The 18172-nt window shown below is 46.7% G+C and overlaps 1 protein-coding gene across 2 annotated transcripts in view; it reads right to left on the bottom strand.

The window, feature by feature from the left end:
- Positions 1-17351, bottom strand: part of grik2 (glutamate ionotropic receptor kainate type subunit 2) — a 495196-nt gene extending 477845 nt beyond the window's left edge. The window contains exons 1-2 of one of the 2 annotated variants that reach the window (XM_033021917.1): positions 17156-17351; positions 10910-11373 (exon numbers count right to left, since the gene is read on the bottom strand). In XM_033021917.1, the coding sequence (XP_032877808.1) occupies positions 10910-11024 (115 nt within the window). In that variant the 5' untranslated portion in view covers positions 11025-11373; positions 17156-17351. Of the gene's footprint in view, positions 1-10909; positions 11374-15818; positions 15996-17155 lie in introns of those variants that run through there. The other variant, XM_033021916.1, reaches the window with a different exon arrangement.
- Positions 17352-18172: the final 821 nt, after the last annotated feature.

The following is an 18172-nucleotide window of genomic DNA, read 5'->3' as shown; positions in this document are numbered from 1 at the left end:
GACACAATACAGAATCATTTTCCATGAATTTGCCACTTATGTTTATGATTATACTCCATGTTTTCTAAGTTGGCGTGCAGGTACAGCAGGCAGTGAAGAAAGCTAATGGAATGTTGGCCTTCATAACAAGAGGATTTCAGTATAGGAGTAAAGAGGTTCTTCTGCAGTTGTATAGGGCCCTGGTGAGACCACATCTGGCGTATTGTGTACAGTTTTGGCCTCCTAATTTGAGGAAGGACATCCTTGTGATTGAGCCAGTGCAGCGTAGGTTCACGAGATTGATCCCTGGGATGGTGGGACTGTCATATGAGGAAAGATTGAAAAGACTGGCTTGTATTCACTGGAGTTTCGAAGGATGAGGGGGAATTTTATAGAAACATATAAAATTATAAAAGGACTGGACAAGCTAGATGCAGGACAAATGTTCCCACAGTCTTAGAATAAAGGGGAATTCATTTAAGACTAAGGTGAGAAAAAACGTTTTCATCCAGAGAGTTGTGAATTTATGGAATTCCCTGCCACAGAGGGCAGTGGAGGCCAAGTCACTGGATGGATTTAAGAGAGAGTTAGATGGAAGGGCCAAATGGCCTCCTCCTGCATCTATTTTCTATGTTTCTATGTTTCCACTGATATCAAGTGAGCAAGCACATGCCTTAAGTTATCACGCATATTTTAAAACAGTAGTCGAGAGTCCCACACTCCAAAGACATACAGGTTTGTAGGTTAATTGGCTTAGTATATGTAAAAATTGTCCCTATTGTGTTGTGTGTGTAGGATAGTGTTAATGTGTGGGGATCGTTGGTCAGTGCGGACTCGGTGGGCCGAAGGGCCTGTTTCCATGCTGTATCTCTAAACTAAACTAAGTCAAAAGAGTTTTATTCTCGTATGTCCCAAAATGGAACAATGTAATTATTACATTCAGCGGCAGCAACAACGGGTTTGTAAACACATTCCTAACTAGATAACACGACAACAAACAAAATACCTTCATTAAATTAAAAACCCAATATGATGCAAAAACAAAACAAAGCCCCTTGTGCAACCCATGTAGTTTGTAGTTTGGAGTTTAGTTGGTGTTAGTAGTGTTCAATACCTGATGGCTGTTGGAGGGTATAGATTATACATTATTTTATCACAACCTGTGGGCTATTAGTGGGAATCATTGCACAATGAAATCCAGACCCTTTGATCAATGGCTAAAGATCACACTCACAAACTTTCTCATTATTAATAACCATCTCACTTAATGGTCAGCAAGCTGCAAGATTATGTCAGATAAAAGGTAAAATTAGTGTGTGTGTGTGTGTGTGTGTGTGTGTGTGTGTGTGTGTGTGTGTGTGTGTGTGTGTGTGTGTGTGTGTGTGTGTGTGTGTGTTTAGAGATACAGCATGGAAACGGGCCCTTCGGCCCACCGATGACTAGTGATCCCCACACACTAACACTATCCTGCACACACTAGGGACAATTTTTCATTTCTACTAAGGCAATTAACCTACAAACCTGTACGTCTTTGGAGAAAACTTCTGGGAGAAAACCGAACATGTCGGAGAAAACCCACGCAGGTCAGAGATAGAAGGTACAAACTCCACATAGACGGCACCCATAGTCAGGATCGAACCCGGGTCTCTAGCGCAGTAAGGCAGCAACTCTACCGCTGCGCCACCGTGCTGCCCTTGCCTTGAAAGCAACTGGGCACCAGTTCCTCATGTGTAAACTTAGACAATTGCTACCATCTCAGACAATTACCCCAATGACAGGTTCTACAATGAGAAATTGAACTGTTTCTGAGCAACTTTACTATTGTTTAGTTTAGAGATACAGTGTGCATGAGTGTGTGTGTGTGTGTGTGTGTGTGTGTGTGTGTGTGTATGTGTGTGTGTGTGTGTGTGTGTGTGTGTGTGTGTGTGTGTGTGTGTGTGTGTGTGTGTGTGTGTGTGTGTGTGTGTGTGTGTGGTACAAGCTAAAAGATTGTTGGATATACTCTTTTTAACTTTAACTTTAACTTTGGAGATGCAGCGTGGAAACAGGTCCTTCGGTCCACCAAGTCTGCGCCAACCAGTGATCACCAGCACTATCCTACACATTAGGGGCCATTTACAATTTTTTACCGAGGCTAATTAACCTACAAACCCACACATCTTTGGAATGTAGGAGGAGACCAGAGCACCCAGGGGAAACCCACGCGGTCACAGGGAGAACGTACAAACTCAAATAAAAAGCAGCTGTTTGTACAAACGTACAAATAGTCAGAGTGGAACCGGGTCTCTGGCGCTGCGCCACTGTGCCGCCCTCAAGACTCCTAGTTTGTACACAATAGCTCCTTGCTCTTGGAACAGTGAGATCTTCAAATTGGATTCCAAATTAACAGTCCAGACTTCCTTCATTCCATTCTGCCATTCCTCTATTATGTTATATGTGGCATTCATCAGTTTTATTCTCTTCTCTGGTGCAGAACACCATATCCGCCTAGTCCCCATTGCCTTTTTTCAATTAAGTTGCTACAGGGCAATTTAATCCAATCAGCCACAAAGCCACAAAACCATTAAAAAATGTCTACCATGACAATTTTATGTTGCTTGGTGCCTCCATTTTGCCACCATCCCCAAATCTATCAGATATAATGTTTTTAAGAAGGAACTGCAGATGCTGGAAAATCGACGAAGGGTTTTGGCCAGAAAGGTTGCCTATGTCCTTTGCTCCATAGATGCTGCTGCACCCGCTGAGTTTCTCCAGCACTTTTGTCTACCTCCATCAGGTATAAATCGCAATAATATTTTGACCTGTCGATAGGCAATAGACCATAGGTGCAGGAGTAGGCCATTCGGCCCTTCGAGCCAGCACCGCCATTTAATGTGATCATGGCTGTGATGGTAGTGAATTGAGGAATGCAATTGAACAGAGGGATCTAGGAATAACTGTGCACAGTTCCCTGAAGGTGGAATCTCATGTAGATAGGGTGGTAAAGAAAGCTTTTGGTGTGCTGGCCTTTATAAATCAGAGCATTGAGTATAGAAGTTGGGATGTAATGTTAAAATTGTACAAGGCATTGGTGAGGCCAGTTCTGGAGTATGGTGTACAATTTTGGTCGCCTAATTATAGGAAGGATGTTAACAAAATAGAGTGAGTACAGAGGAGATTTACTAGAATGTTGCCTGGGTTTCAGCAACTAAGTTACAGAGAAAGGTTGAACAAGTTAGGTCTTTATTCTTTGGAGCGCAGAAGGTTAAGGGGGGACTTGATAGAGGTCTTTAAAATGATGAGAGTGATAGACAGAGTTGACGTGGATAAGCTTTTCCCACTGAGAGTAGGGAAGATTCAAACAAGAGGACATGACATGACTTGAGAATTAAGGGACTGAAGTTTAGGTGTAACATGAGGGGGAACTTCTTTACTCAGTGAGTGGTAGCTGTGTGGTGGAGGCAGGTTCGATTTTATCATTTAAAAATAAATTGGATAGTTATATGGACGGGAAAGGAATGGAGGGTTCTGGTCTGACTGCAGGTAGATGGGACTAGGGGAGAATAAGTGTTCGGCATGGACTAGAAGGGCCGAGATGGCCTGTTTCCATGCTGTAATTGTTATATGGTTATTATTATATGGCTGATCATCCACAATCAGTAACCCATTCCTGCTTTCTCCCCATTGTTGCATCGGGAGATATAATCGAGAAAATACATTCAAGAAGATCAGTTAATGAACATATGAACATACATAGAACATAGAATAGTGCAGCACAGGAAAAGGTCATTTGGCCCACAATCTTTCTGCCCAACATGATGCAAGTCAAATTAATTTATTCACCCTGTATGTCATGCATATACCACAATTCCCTGTACTTCCATGTGCATATTTACAGCCCCTTAAATGTCACTATTGTATCTGCCTCCACCACCCATGCCGGTGTGAAGGATAGTGCTCATGTGCTAGTGTGATCGCTGGACGGCGATGACTCGGTGGGCCGAAGGGCCTGTTAACATGCTGTATCTCTAAAGTCTAACATCATTGATAAACCAAGCTACTATTCGACCAAAGTTAAAACAGCTGCTGGCAATCTGAAACCAGAGCAGAGAATTTCTGCACTACGCAGCAGATCGGGCAGCATCTGGGGAGAGATAACCCTAATCTGAGGAAGGACATTCTTGCCATAGAGGGAGTACAGAGAAGGTTCACCAGTGATTCATATAACCATATAACCATATAACAATTACAGCACGGAAACAGGCCATCTCAACCCTTCTAGTCCGTGCCGAACACATAATCTCCCCAAGTCCCATATACCTGCGCTCAGACCATAACCCTCCATTCCTTTCCCATCCATATAACTATCCAATTTATTTTTAAATGATAAAAACGAACCTGCCTCCACCACCTTCACTTGAAGCTCATTCCACACAGCTACCACTCTCTGAGTAAAGAAGTTCCCCCTCATGTTACCCCTAAACTTCAGTCCCTTAATTCTCAAGTCATGTCCCCTTGTTTGAATCTTCCCTACTCTCAGTGGGAAAAGCTTTTCCACGTCAACTCTGTCTATCCCTCTCATCATTTTAAAAACCTCTATCAAGTCCCCCCTTAACCTTCTGCGCTCCAAAGAATAAAGCCCTAACTTGTTCAACCTTTCTCTGTAACTTAGTTGCTGAAACCCAGGCAACATTCTAGTAAATTCCTGGGATGTCAGAACTTTCATAAGAAGAATGACTGGATAGACTCGGCTTGTACTCACTAGAATTTAGAAGATTGAGGGGGATCTTATAGAAACTTACAAAATTCTTAAGGGGTTGGACAGGCTAGATACAGGAAGATTGTTCCTGATGTTGGGGAAGTCCAGAACAAGGGGTCGCAGTTTAAGGATAAAGGGGAAATCTTTTAGGACCGAGATGAGAAAAACATTTTTCACACAGGGATTCTCTGCCACAGAAGGTAGTTGAGGCCAGATCATTGACTATATTTAAGAGGGAGTTAGATGTGGCCCTTGTGGCTAAAGGGAGAGAAGGCAGGTACAGGATACTGAGTTGGATGATCAGCCATGATCATATTGAATGGCGGTGCAGGCTCGAAGGGCCGAATGGCCTACTCCCGCACCTATTTTCTATGTTTCTATGTTTCTAGAAGCTGAGCCAGCGAATCTAGTTGATGGCTGATGGAGATCTTCTTTGTCCTTCCCCACACACGCTCCCAGGCCGGCTGTGGTCACATTGCTCCTTTTCTCCAGAGATGCTGCCTGTCCCGCTGAGTTACTCCAGCACTTTGCGTCCATGTTCGGCTCCTTGCTTCCACTGCTAATGGTAAACGCCGGGCTGCCCGTGACCTTGAGACTAGATTCTCTTCCTCTTTCACCATACCATGAGTTTATCCGGGCGACCGGCGGTTTTAATGAAGGTTTGATGCTGCGGGCAAAGTATAAGTGAGGCGAAAATAACAGCAACAAAGACCGGTGAAACCCCTCGCCCAATTCCTTTAGAGAGCATCATTGCAGAACATGACACCGGTAAATGGAGGTGTTTAGGTTTCATTGACGGCACTCGACACGAAACGTCACCCATTCCTTCTCCCCAGAGATGCTGCCTGTCCTGCTGAGTTACTCCAGCATTTTGTGTCAATCGTCGATATTGAGACTTTTGGGCTGTGTTAGGTTGAACCCCTGGACGCTGTTGTGGCGTCCTGTTTGTCTGCTCTTTGCTGCCTGGATCCTGTTTCGATTCCCACCGTAGCTCATTCATCTAGTCCTTTAACCCCGCCCGATGCTCGTTAGACGCCCATCCTTCCACCGCCGCCTCTTCGCTCGGATTTGTGGCCTTCCCTTTGGGTGAAAAACGCGACATTGGCCTCCTGTCCGATCCACAACTGAAATTGGAATCGCTTCGAAAATGTGTTCTGGTCCACAACACTCCTTATTGCACGCCACTGGCTCGCTAATGGTTGCGAGTGGTGGCAGCGGTCGGTGGAGTGTTGTGGGGAATCTTGCCGTGTCTCTAACCTGCGACAATGGTCATGAACAATGAACAAAGAGAAAGGACACACGGTGCTGGATTAACTCAGCAGGTCAGGCAGCATCTCTGGAGAGCATCATTTAAGATGAGGGGAGAAAGATTTAATAGGAACATTTTTTCCACACAAGGGGTGGTGGGTGTATGGAACGAGCTACCGGAGGAGGTAGTTGAGGCAGGGACTATCACATCTTTTAAGAAACATTTAGGCATGTGGTTTAGAAGGGTTGCCTATTTCCTTCGCTCCATAGATGCTGCTGCACCCGCTGAGTTTCTCCAGCACTTTTGTCTACCTAGACATGTGCAGGGATAGTATAGGTTTAGAGGGATGTGGGCCAAACGTAGGCAGGTGAGATTAGCAAAGTGGGACATGTTGGGCGGCATGGGCAAGTTGGGCCGAAGGGCCTGTTTCCACGCTGCATGACTCCATGGCTATGATAAAGTGCTGGAGTAACTCGGCAGGTCAGCAGACCTCTGGAGAACATGGATGGGTCACATTTAGAGTCGAGACCCTTCTTCAGAAATACACAAAGGATGCATTAATAGTCCATTTAGTGAATCCTTCCGGCTGTGTTTCGGCTGCAGTTATAACTCAAATGCATGTGGCAGACTGTGGCCGCGGTTTCTCTCTGGCCGCTTGCAGAGTGTGGTCGTGTTCTGATGTTGTTCTTGCAGGTTGGCCTCTTGTTCAGGCCATGTCACTGCGCTATCTCTTGCTCCCATCGCCGTTGCCTTCCCTGCTCGCTGCAGCTCGCCGTGCTTTCTGATCACGACCCACGCTGTGTTTATCATTGACCGTGTGTCGATAGCTGTTCTGCCTCCGAAGGCAGGTTTCTGGTGCGGGTGCTTGCCGCTGTCCCGGGTGCTGAAACTCAAATCAGTATTGTTTCTCCAGTACCAGTAGCGGCGTTAGCCGAGCCAAGCGGCACGTTACAGGGTCTGCGGGGAAAATGCCGTCCTCAACCACACCAGTCCACAAATCTCAAGTCCTATACATCTGCCCGGTCGGTGTGTGAATCCCTTCCAAAACAGCGGCACACCGACCAGATAAAGTCATTATAGCGTAGAATCACGCCTTTCGGCCCAAATCGCCCACACCGACAAACATGTCCCAGCTACACTAGTCCCACCTGCCTGCGTTTGGCCCATACCCCTCTAAACCTGTCCTATCCATGTACCTGTCAAAATGATTCGTATAGGTGGCGATAGTACCTGCTTCAACTACCTCCTCTGGCAGCTCATTCCATACACTTATCGACAATATAATGCTAAACTTATTTGTTAAAGAGACAGAGGTATTTAATATTTCTGAAGACAAACATTATAAGACCCGTAAGATCACAGGACAGGAACAGAATTATGCCATTCGGCCTATCGAGTCTACTCCGCCCTTCAAACAAGACTGCTCCATATTTCCCTCTCAACCCCATTCTCCTGCCTTCTCACCATAACCTTTGATTCCCGTACTAATCAAGAACCTCTCTCTCTCATCTTGTTTTAAATCTAGTATCTTGGCCTCCACCGCCGTTTGTGCCAATGAATTCCACAGATTCATCACACTCTGGCTAAAGAAATTCCTCCTCGTCCCCGTTTTAACCCAGTGTGAGATTTTTTTTTCCTTCGGAGAAGCATGACCTTAATGTCATTGTCGTTATTATTATTATTACATTATTATTATTGTGTTTTAGTGTTATTATTATTTATTATTATTATAATATGAATACCCTTTTGATTCATATCAATGGATCGGAACTTTTTACTCATTCAGAAATAAATATATTCTGTGCATTCCTCCAAGTGTGTTAGTGACGTGTTGGAGGAATATATGTCGGATGGGGTGAGGGACGAAGGGGGGAGGGGGGAGTTGCTGCCTTGAGCACAGCTACCAAACTACTTTTGTGGATCCGCTCTCGGCATTCATGTCACAATTATAATGTTTTATGTGGACAATTGGAGAACTGGTGGTTTGAAGGCTACTTGTCAAGTAAGGCATGTTCATACATAACAAGGCTTGATCACTTCTCAGTTAGCAGACACAGGGCCGTCTTAAAATCAACGTGCAATGTCACGGTGTTAGTTCCTCAGTGCGCTGACCCTTGTAGTCGAGTCCCGAGTCGCCTCTCGACCTCGCCAATACAAATGGGAAAGGTTACGCCGCCTGACCAACCCGCCACCGTTAACAGTAGAGAAACCTCATATATTTTTTTCTGAAGATAGACACAAAAAGCTGGAGTAACTCAGCGGGTCAGACAGCATCTCTGGAGAAAAGTAATAGGTAACGTTAGTTGTCGAGACCCTTCTTCATAGTTTTCATATCTTCTTCATATCGTTCCGATTTTATGCCTCGTTGTCACCTTCCTCTCAGTTAACAATGAACCATCTTCATTTCCTTGATCACCGTCTGCTTTGATCTGTCGTTTTCACACCTTTCCCTTTCACATCTCTAGTTTCCCTCTCCCCTGACTCTAGTCTGAAGAAGGGTCTCTCGACCTGAAACGCCACCCATTCCTCCTATCCAGAGATGCCGCCTGTCCCGCTGAGTTACTCCAGCATGTTGTGTTTATCCAACCCATATCAAATGTTGAGGACGACAACTTGGCGATTTGTTCTGGGCTATTATAAGACAATAAGAGGTAATGATACATTTCAAACGCGGTGACTGGAATTTTTCAAGTCAACGCGCGTTGCTATAGTGCTGCCTCGATGAAGATGCGGCCTGCCTTTTAAACAGTGCTCGCTGACATCGCCGTCTCTCCCTCTCTTGCCTGTCCTTATAGCAGCGATGCAAGCTCGCGTCAAATCTCGGTCTGCTTGCTTTCAAAGAGCCAGTGCCAAAGCAACCGGTTACAACATTGAATGGATCTGGGGTGCAATCCATCGTGGGGGGTTTTTCGCAATTAAAATTATGAGTATGTATTTCTCGTCTGGGCGTTAATTACAAATATTTACAAACTATAGATGGCCGCGGTAAAAACAGATCTGAGTGTATCAATGTAGAATTAGATCCAGTCAACTTTCGGTCGGAACACTGTTAGGTGAAGGGACTCGAGCTATAAGGATTAACACGGCCGTAATTAACAAGGGATATGCCGCTCCAAAAAAGACCAGGGAACATGGTCAAGAAAAGTAAAACACCTTGTAATTGAATCCTGGTTGGAAGTCATATCGCACACTGAAAGGACTCTACAAGCGCAATAAAACATTCCGCGATGCTCGAATTTAAAGTGCTGTTCTTTCAATCCAAGCGGCATGTCTAAGCAGAAGTCGATCGAAACAAATGCTCCCAGCTTTGGAGCGCCACCCTACACTGGAGTGGCCTGACGGTGTCGATAGAGGGGATAGGTTTGGGCGATATATCTATTACCGGCAACTTGGATGCTAGGGATAAATTAGGAGATAATTGCATCAATTGCCGCTCGTAATCATATCACACACAGCAGCGGCTCCAGTTCAGGTTAATGCGCATATTCTCACTTCCAGCAACCATCTGTTGACTGTAACTTGCTTCCACGCCTTTCAATGCCTAGCGTCGGTAAGGAAGCGGCCGCGCTTGTTGCGAGAGGGTAGTTAAGATTCAAATTTCATCAGGAGAGCAGGGGAGTAGGTGAAAAAAAATGTGTCCGCTTCGCCACCCTCCTCTCCCCCACCGTCCCCATTAACAGGAAAGGAAGTGGCCGGGAGTCTGGGGCGATGTTATGTGATGTTGGGAGAATCGCTCTTTTAATAACGCCGCTCACAGTTCAGATCAACGCCCGACTGACTACAGGGGAATTAACCGCACACCACAAAGAGGACCAGGCACATCAGACCAATATGAACCAAACTGGTGCCGTGACCATTGTCAAAAGGGTGCTCAAAAATATGTGCGCTTTCATCCCCAGTACTTGTTGCATCTGGGACCGTCTATACATATCCTTCAAGCCCAATATCCAGCCCTTTCTCCGGATTTCCGTGCAAACACTTGTAAGTTCCCAATAATAATCGAATATCCACACTCGCACAGGCTAAGATTTTTAATAGCAGACGTTATATTTTCGGTCTATCTATCTATCTTTCTCCCTCGGTTAATTGATCAAACCTGCCTTACTTAAGTAAGGCGTCTCGATTCCCCACTAAATTATTTGCAAACACAGCGCGCTAATTGATTAACAGTTGATTTCGCGCGTCAGTCGAGAGCATTTTAATTGTGTGGCGGTATTCCACATAGAGCCACGCATCCCCGTCCCCGAAATTAATTGCAACCATGCTGACGGAGTTTATTAACACATCAAACCCTTACTTAGCACATGCTATTCAGTTTCATCTAGGAATCTCCCAAGTGCGGGTATGTATTTGTGAGGAACGCACGCATATTGACACTGACAGTTCCAACCCAGCCTCCTGGTCAGATCTAGTCGGTTGATCATTTTTCTGCATGATGTTGAAACAGTTTGACTTAAAATGCTGGAGCATAATTAACCAGAACACGCACGGATGAGGAGACACTGAGTCTGTCTCCATCAAAGACCATCCAGTAACACTTATCAGGCCGAGGGCACCTGAGTCCTGTCCCACACAAGACAGTGAATTGAAAGGTGTTTCCGCATTGACCGACGGCACAGGAATATTAACTTCACCGTGGATTGAATGATGTTCTCAGCAGTTGAACCAAAACAAACAAAAAACATATCCCACCACGGAGCATCAGAGACGACAAAGTCAGTACGGGGCAGTCGGCTCGTTGTCATAAGCCGGGCTATACGAACTGCAGCAAACAACCTAGACCATCTCAAAGCTCTAAATGGTGTCGGACATTACAGGGGGAGGGAGGGGGTCACCTCATGTACCCGCCGCCCGTCCGCACCGAGCCAGCCCAAGTTCAACATGCCCCGCGTCTGAAAATCAGATCCGGCAAATATCAACAAGATAAAAAACATTGTCCTTACCGAATCTCAGAACATGCGGCATTCCTTCAGAATAGCCCGTCCACACGAGGCAGAGAAAGAGTCGAATCCAATACTCAAAGACCAGATCGCTTAGAAGCGGAGAGATAATCTTCATGATGTTTGCAGGTGTATCAATTCCAGGGGCGTATTCCCCCCTCTCTGCTACTCAGCGTGTGTGTGTGTGTTTGTGTGTTTGTTGTCGGCGATATCAGGGTCCACGGTTGGATGGGGTTGACGGCGAGGAAGAGCGGTCGGTGGCCCCGCGGAAAAAGATCACGACATGGTCACGGAGAGGCAGACTGGAGACAGCGTATGCCCCTCAATGCATTAGCAAGCCCTGCATGTTCTTCGTTCATTCACTGCGCAGAAACGCACTATTCCGCTGCAAGGAATGGCGGGACATCCATGTTTTTCAGACTCCCAGAATCTTGGAGAAATCCATGCACAAGTCCCGAGCGGTGGCGCTGAAAGGGGGCGATGAGGGCGTGGGACGGGGAGGTTGGAGGGGGTAGGGAGAGAGAGAGGGAGAGGGAGACACAGAGAGAACAGACACACAGGGAGGGGGGGGGGGGGTGAGAGAATGGAGGGGGGTGGGGCGGGAGGAGGAGAGAGGGAACAAGAAAAAATATCCAGTGATAAGAATCAATATCGAACGCATTCAGACGGCAGCTCAATCAATTGGCAAAAAAAGAACATCTAAAAATATACGTGCTCTCGCCGCACCGCTGCGCTCTCTCGGTCTCTCTCTGTCTTTCTCTCTCACACACACACACACACACGCTTGTCTGACGTGGAGCATTTAGATGTGACGGGGAGCGGGAGACGGGACCTAAAATCTGGCTTACCGACATCTGCAGGTCACACTGATTCCCATCAGCGTCCCCCACACTCATCTCCTCTCTCCTCCCTCTGACTAACTCGGCACCCCTTCCCCTCTCCCAATCGTTGACCCTCCCCGGGTTATTAAAATCTTACTGCGGCCGTTGAGCCAGGAGGTTTCTCTCAGGAGAATATCGGTTATTTTTTTAACGCCACATCTAAAAGTGCAAGGACGCGATGGGACCCGCCACCAGATCTACTGCTGGTGTGGGTGTGCATGCATCTAGGGGCGGCGGAGCGGGCAAGAGATAGAATGAATGGAATAATATCTACAAGGGAGATTATTCGCACCTGTGCAATTGTGTTTTTAAATAACGAGTTTCATCGTCCCACACAAAAACACACACGCAGGTTCCACTTTTAAGGAAATCGCGCCCGTAGACTTTATATGGGTCATGGCCGATGATAAAACATAAAATGCTGGAGCAACGTAGCGGGTCAGGCAGGCAGCATCTCTGGAGAGAAGGAATGGGAGACGGGAGGTATTGACAGACGGACTATCTATCCCCAGTGTCGCGTTCATGGCCTGGGTGTGGGTTTGTTAGACGAGGATGGGACTAACAAACTGTCAGGAACTGTCAGGAACTGTTGCATTTTGACTGAAAGGGCAGTGGACAGGTACAAAGATAGACAAGAAATGCTGGAGTAACTCAGCGGGAAAGGCAGCATCTCTGGAGACAAGGAATGACAATAGACAATAGGTGCGGGAGTAGACCATTCGGCCCTTCGAGCCAGTCAATGTGCTCATGGCTGATCATCCCCAATGCCTTCTCCCCATATCCCCTGACTCCGCTATTTTTAAGAGCCCTATGAGTGACGTGTCGGGACGAGACTCTTCTGCAGACCCGAAACGTCACCCATTAATTCTCTCCAGAGATGCTGCCTGTCCAGCCGAGTTACTCCAGCATTTTGTGTCTATCTTCGGTTTAAACCAGCATCTGCAGTTCCTTCCTACACATTTTTAGTCAACAAATACTCTTCGCTTGTCCTCATCAAATCAGCATCCGAGATTATGTGATATCGACCTAGAGCTGTCCCATCCAATTCTCTGACCCACATGATCTGTTGGGGGCAAATTTGCGACCTTTTCTTCCAAAGGATGGTATAAATCATTGGGGTTAAAACAAATATTACAATATTAACTCTGTCGTTTTTAAGTGACGTTCCTACCGCTGATTGCGAGCCTGCGCAACCAGAATTAACCCATTTCACATTTAAGCACGGTGATCGCGGTGGCAAGGCAGTTAACTGCACTGTGCAGGAAGGAACTGCAGATTTACACCGAAGATAGACACAAAATGCTGGTGTAACTCAGCGGGACGGGCATTCCATCGCCCATTCGTCACCCATTCCTTCTCTCCAGAGATGCTGCCTGTCCCGCTGAGTTACTCCAGCATTTTGTGACTATCTTCTGACTGCACTGGACAGTTTATTGATATGGAGGTCGGTTACTAATCAGAATACAGTTCGCAATGGTTGGATTGCCAGAAAAGGCAATGGTTACATCTGCCTTGCGTGAGAAAAAACAATACTAAATTAAACTAAAATAAACTGGCTATTTATCAATGAAAAACATCCTTAATTGTTTCAGATATATATATAGATGTATCTTTCACACACACACACACACACACACACACACACACACACACACACACACACACACACACACACACACACACATATATATATATATATATATATATATATACATACTTAGAAATTATCAGTCAATATGCAATGCCTTCCTTTGTACTAAGACATAAATGAGAAAAATGGTTCAATTCCTGCTTATTCGCCAATCCCCAAAATAGTGTATTTTAATAAAAATGAACTCCAGATGCTGGTTTACACCAAAAATGCCGGAGTAACTCAGCGGATCAGGCAGCATCTCTGGGGAAAAGGAATGGGTCGAAACCCTTCTTCAGACCCGATATCTGCCGTGTGTAAAAAGGAACTGCAGATGCTGGTTTACACCGAAGATAGACACAAAATGCTGGAGTAACTCAGCGGGACAGCGGCATTTCTGGATAGGGTGATGTGTCGGGTCTGCAGAAGGGTCTGGATCCGAAAGTCACCCATTCCTTCTCCCCACAGATGCTGCCTGTCCCGCTGTGTTATTCTAGCATATTGTGTCTATCTTCGAGTTAAAGAAATAGACGTATGTGGCTCTTTCCTTTACAACTTGCATATTTCACATAGAAAATTGGTGCAGGAGCAGGCCATTCGGCCCTTCGGTTCGAGCCAGCACCGCCGGTCAAAATGATCTTGCGTGATCTTGATTGGGGATGATCAGCCATGATCACTGTGAATGGCGGTGCTTGCTCGAAGGGCCGAATGGCCTCCTCCTGCACCTATTTTCTATGTTTCTATTTTCTATGTTTCTATCCCCAGATTCCGTTAGCCCTAAGAGCTATATCCAACTCTCCATTAAAGTCTCTTTACCACTTTATGCCGTTGTCGGTGAAAGGCAGTGTCAGATTGGGCGGTTCAGAACAGAAGCAGGAATCACATTAGCTTCTTTTGCAAGGAAGGTGCGAACCAGGGGCGCCCCGAGCTAAACCAGGACCACTAGCGACCCCGTCTGGCCATTACCACACGTGCAAGCGGTGATCCCGGGATGAATGAAGTTAGAAAGGCAGACCATCAAAGTGGGCGTGTAAATGTCACTCAATCATCCCCAACACGCGAACCAATGTACAAAGCGCGGCTTTATACTGGAGATAGCAACGCCCACTGGGTTACAAAGGTCGGTTTATAAGGTGATATCCCAAAAGCGATTTAAAAACTGATTATTTTTTTGTTATTTGCAAGTCTAAAAACGCGCTGGTGATACATGCAATCATTTCCACAACCCTTTCTGCTTTGCTGTCTGTGATTGCTACCGGTTGGATGCGAGCGGAATGAGAGAGAACGGGTCAACCTGTCGCCCGCAGACCAGTTGCTGCAGAATCTGCGCTAATTTACCGCTCGCCACTCAGCCAATGTTACGGCGCTTTTTTGATTGAAGTGATTAGGAGCAGAATTAGCCCATTCGGCCCATCAAGTCTACTCTGTCATTCAATCGTGGTTGATCTATCTCTCTCTCCTAACCCCGTTCTTCTGCCTCCATTCAACTCTTGAGAAGGCTCCCGCTTAAACCTACCGATGGAAAATGTGTGTGTGTGTGTGGGGTGGGGGGCACCGGATGCTGGGTGTGTGTGTGTGTGTGTGTTCTTGATTTGGAGACTTTAGGGGCAGGAAAGGGTTTTTATTTTGCAAATTCTGGAGAAAGGCAGCGTTCAGACGCATCTCCGTGCGGGCAGACCCTGGACTCTTGACTCCACGCCTCAACGAACTCGGTGCTTCACCCCCAGTCGCCCATCACCTGTTGAGTTTAGTTTAGATATACAGCGCGGAAACAGGCCCTTCGGCCCATCGAGTCCGCACCGAACCCCGCACATTAACACTATCCTACACACACGAGGGACAATTTTACATTTATACCAAGCCGATAATTTGGAGTGTGAGAGGGGAAACCGAAGATCTCGGAGAAAACCCACGCAGGTCACGGTGAGAACGTACAAACTCCGTACAGACAGCACCCGTAGTCGGGATCGAACCCGGGTCTCTGGCGCTGCTACCCTGTCCGTTCGCCTCAGCGGCTGGTAGCGTGGTTACACACACTGTTATTTCTTCTTTCTCTCCACCTGCTGAACAGCCGGAGGTGGCTCCGGTCGATTTCGTTTTCGGTCTCAAATAAAAACCCTTTCGGTCAAAGCAAATCACCCGTAGCCTCATGTACATGAGAACTGGTATACATTGGAACTGGTATACATGTACATGAGAACTGGTGGACACAAAAAGCCGGAGTAACTCAGCAGGTCAGACAGCGTCTCTGGAGAAAAAGGAATAGGCGATGTTTCGGGTCGAGACCGTTCTTCCGACTGTGAATGTGCGTGGTAGTTAGTTATGCCCTCTGTTCGTTCCAAAATAAAAATAAAATTAACCCGGGGACCTTGGAACTAATAATAAGGAAAATAATACTCACAATCGTGTCAGGGACTGAACCCGGCGTTAAAGTCTCCCAAAACACGCTGGATGAGCAAGGGGCCGTGTGGTTTTCCCGAATGACAGAGAGAGCGAGAGAGACAGAGAGAGCGACAGAGAGAGAGACAGGGAGAGAGAGACAGAGACAGAGAGAGACACACACACAGAGAGGGAGAGACAGAGGGAGGGAGAGACAGGGGGACAGAGGGAGGAGAGACAGAGGGACAGAGGGAGGGAGAGACACAGAGACAGAGAGACAGAGAGACAGAGAGACAGAGAGACAGAGAGAGAGAGAGAGACAGAGAGAGATAGACAGAGAGACAGAGAGAGAGAGAGACAGAGAGAGAGATACAGAGAGAGAGAGAGACAGAGAGAGAGACACACACAGAGAGGGAGAGACAGAGGGAGGGAGACAGAGGGACAGAGAGGGAGAGACAGAGGGAGAAACAGAGAGACAGACAGAGAGACACAGAGAGATACACAGACACACACACAAAGAGAGACACAGAGACACCCACAAAGAGAGAGACAGAGAGAGACACAGAGAGAGAGCGCGCACCGTCCTAGTCGTTTGACCAAGTGTTCCTACACTTCATTGAGGACAGCAAAGTGTGCCATTCGTTCGACTAAGGCGTCCGCGTCTCACGCGTCCACATGCAGAACTGGCGAAGAATAGGTCCTTCCTTATCATTCAGCTCGACGCCCGAGCCAAGGATGGTTGGGTCACTGCCCAGCGCGACTAAAGGGGCATGTTCTGTAGAGACTCGCAATCAACGGAGCAAGCCGCCAAGAAAAAAGACAGAGCACCCTACTGTTAACTGCACAAAGTGAGCGCTTCATGAGCATTGTTGAACACGGGCGAGATGGCTTCTCGCAAAACCATTTCATTAGCCCGGTCTGCAGTCCAATAAACAAAAACCCCGCGATCTATCTGCTGTATCTATTTCATGGCTACCCGGGACAGCTCTAACCCAGCCAATCCTTTCCAAACTTATCATTCGTCTATCCACCCACAATAATTATATATTTTTTTGCATAGATGGTCTTAAATCGCATTGCCACGCACAGTCCCAGCAAGGTTAATCGCGACGTAAAGGCATATTTGTTGTATTTGACACAAAATACATGAAATGTTATTATGTCGGAAGGAACTGCAGATGCTGGTTTAAATCGAGGATAGACACAAAAAAACTGGAGTAACTCAGCGGGACAGGCAGCATCTCTGGAAAGGGGGGGAATAGGTGACGGTTCGGGTAGAGAACCTTCTTCAGGGGAAAGGGAAACGAGAGATACACACGGTGATGCAGAGAGATATGGAACAAATGAATGAATAAATACCTGACTTCGTCAATGCCTTTGGCTACTGGTACATTAGCAGGAGCGCTCTAAACGCCACTGAACGCACTCATTTCCTTGTGCCCCTCGGGTTTTAAAGTAGGGGTGTTTTCTTTTTGCCGTACTTTGGATACACGGCGTGTGGTTCCGCTGGTTGACAATTTATCTTTAATTCCCACTCAGTGAGCGAGTCTCGGCGGCTTCCCCGTTCGCACACACACTCGCGTGTGTGGCTGGCTGTGTAGGGCACGGAATCGCTGTTCTCAAATCACATGTTGTGCGTGGGTGGGGGGGAGTGAGGGTGTGTGTGTGTGTGTGTCTATATGCTGGGGTGGGGTGGAGTGGTGCGGAGGGAGAAAGGAATCAGAAGCATCGCCCCCACGTCTAACTCATGGAGCAATGAGTTCAAGCCAAACGCGCCAGGATCCCTTCAAAAAATAATGAACAAGGAGTTGTCGTCAAACGCACCATCCTCATTTCAAAGACCATGCCCGCCCAGTGTTCAGCCACTCTCTGTCCGAATGGCTCAGCTCAGAAGACCTTTTGCATCTGGAGATTATTTATTTTCTCTCTCTCTCTCTCTCTCTCTCTCTCTCTCTCTCTCTCTCTCTAAACAAATAGAATTAAGTTGCTGAAAACCCCTCGTTTATCACTATGTGACGTGTACATAATACCTTTGCAAACGGCGGATTTACTGTAACCAGAGGCAGAATCCGTGGCGCCTGAGAGACGACGTCTCTCCTCTCCCTCACACATCAGCCCGTTAAGCAGTAGTACAATCGCATCGGTCAAAAGCCTCGCCGTTTAAACAATCAGGTCACACCTACTGATGACGGAGTCTGTGTGTGTGTGTTTGTGTGTGTGTGTGTGTGTGTGTGTGTGTGTGTGTGTGTGTGTGTGTGTGTGTGTGTGTGTGTGTGCCACATAAACACACACACACAGACTCAGTCATCAGGAGGTGTGACCTGATTGTTGTGTGTGTGTTTATCATGTGTGCATTTTTGGGTGTGTGTGTGTGTG

The sequence above is a fragment of the Amblyraja radiata genome, chromosome 5 (genome assembly GCF_010909765.2).
Source record: "Amblyraja radiata isolate CabotCenter1 chromosome 5, sAmbRad1.1.pri, whole genome shotgun sequence".
Lineage (NCBI taxonomy): Eukaryota > Metazoa > Chordata > Chondrichthyes > Rajiformes > Rajidae > Amblyraja > Amblyraja radiata.
Note: the sequence above shows the minus strand (reverse complement) of the source record. Positions and strands in the feature narration are given on the sequence as shown.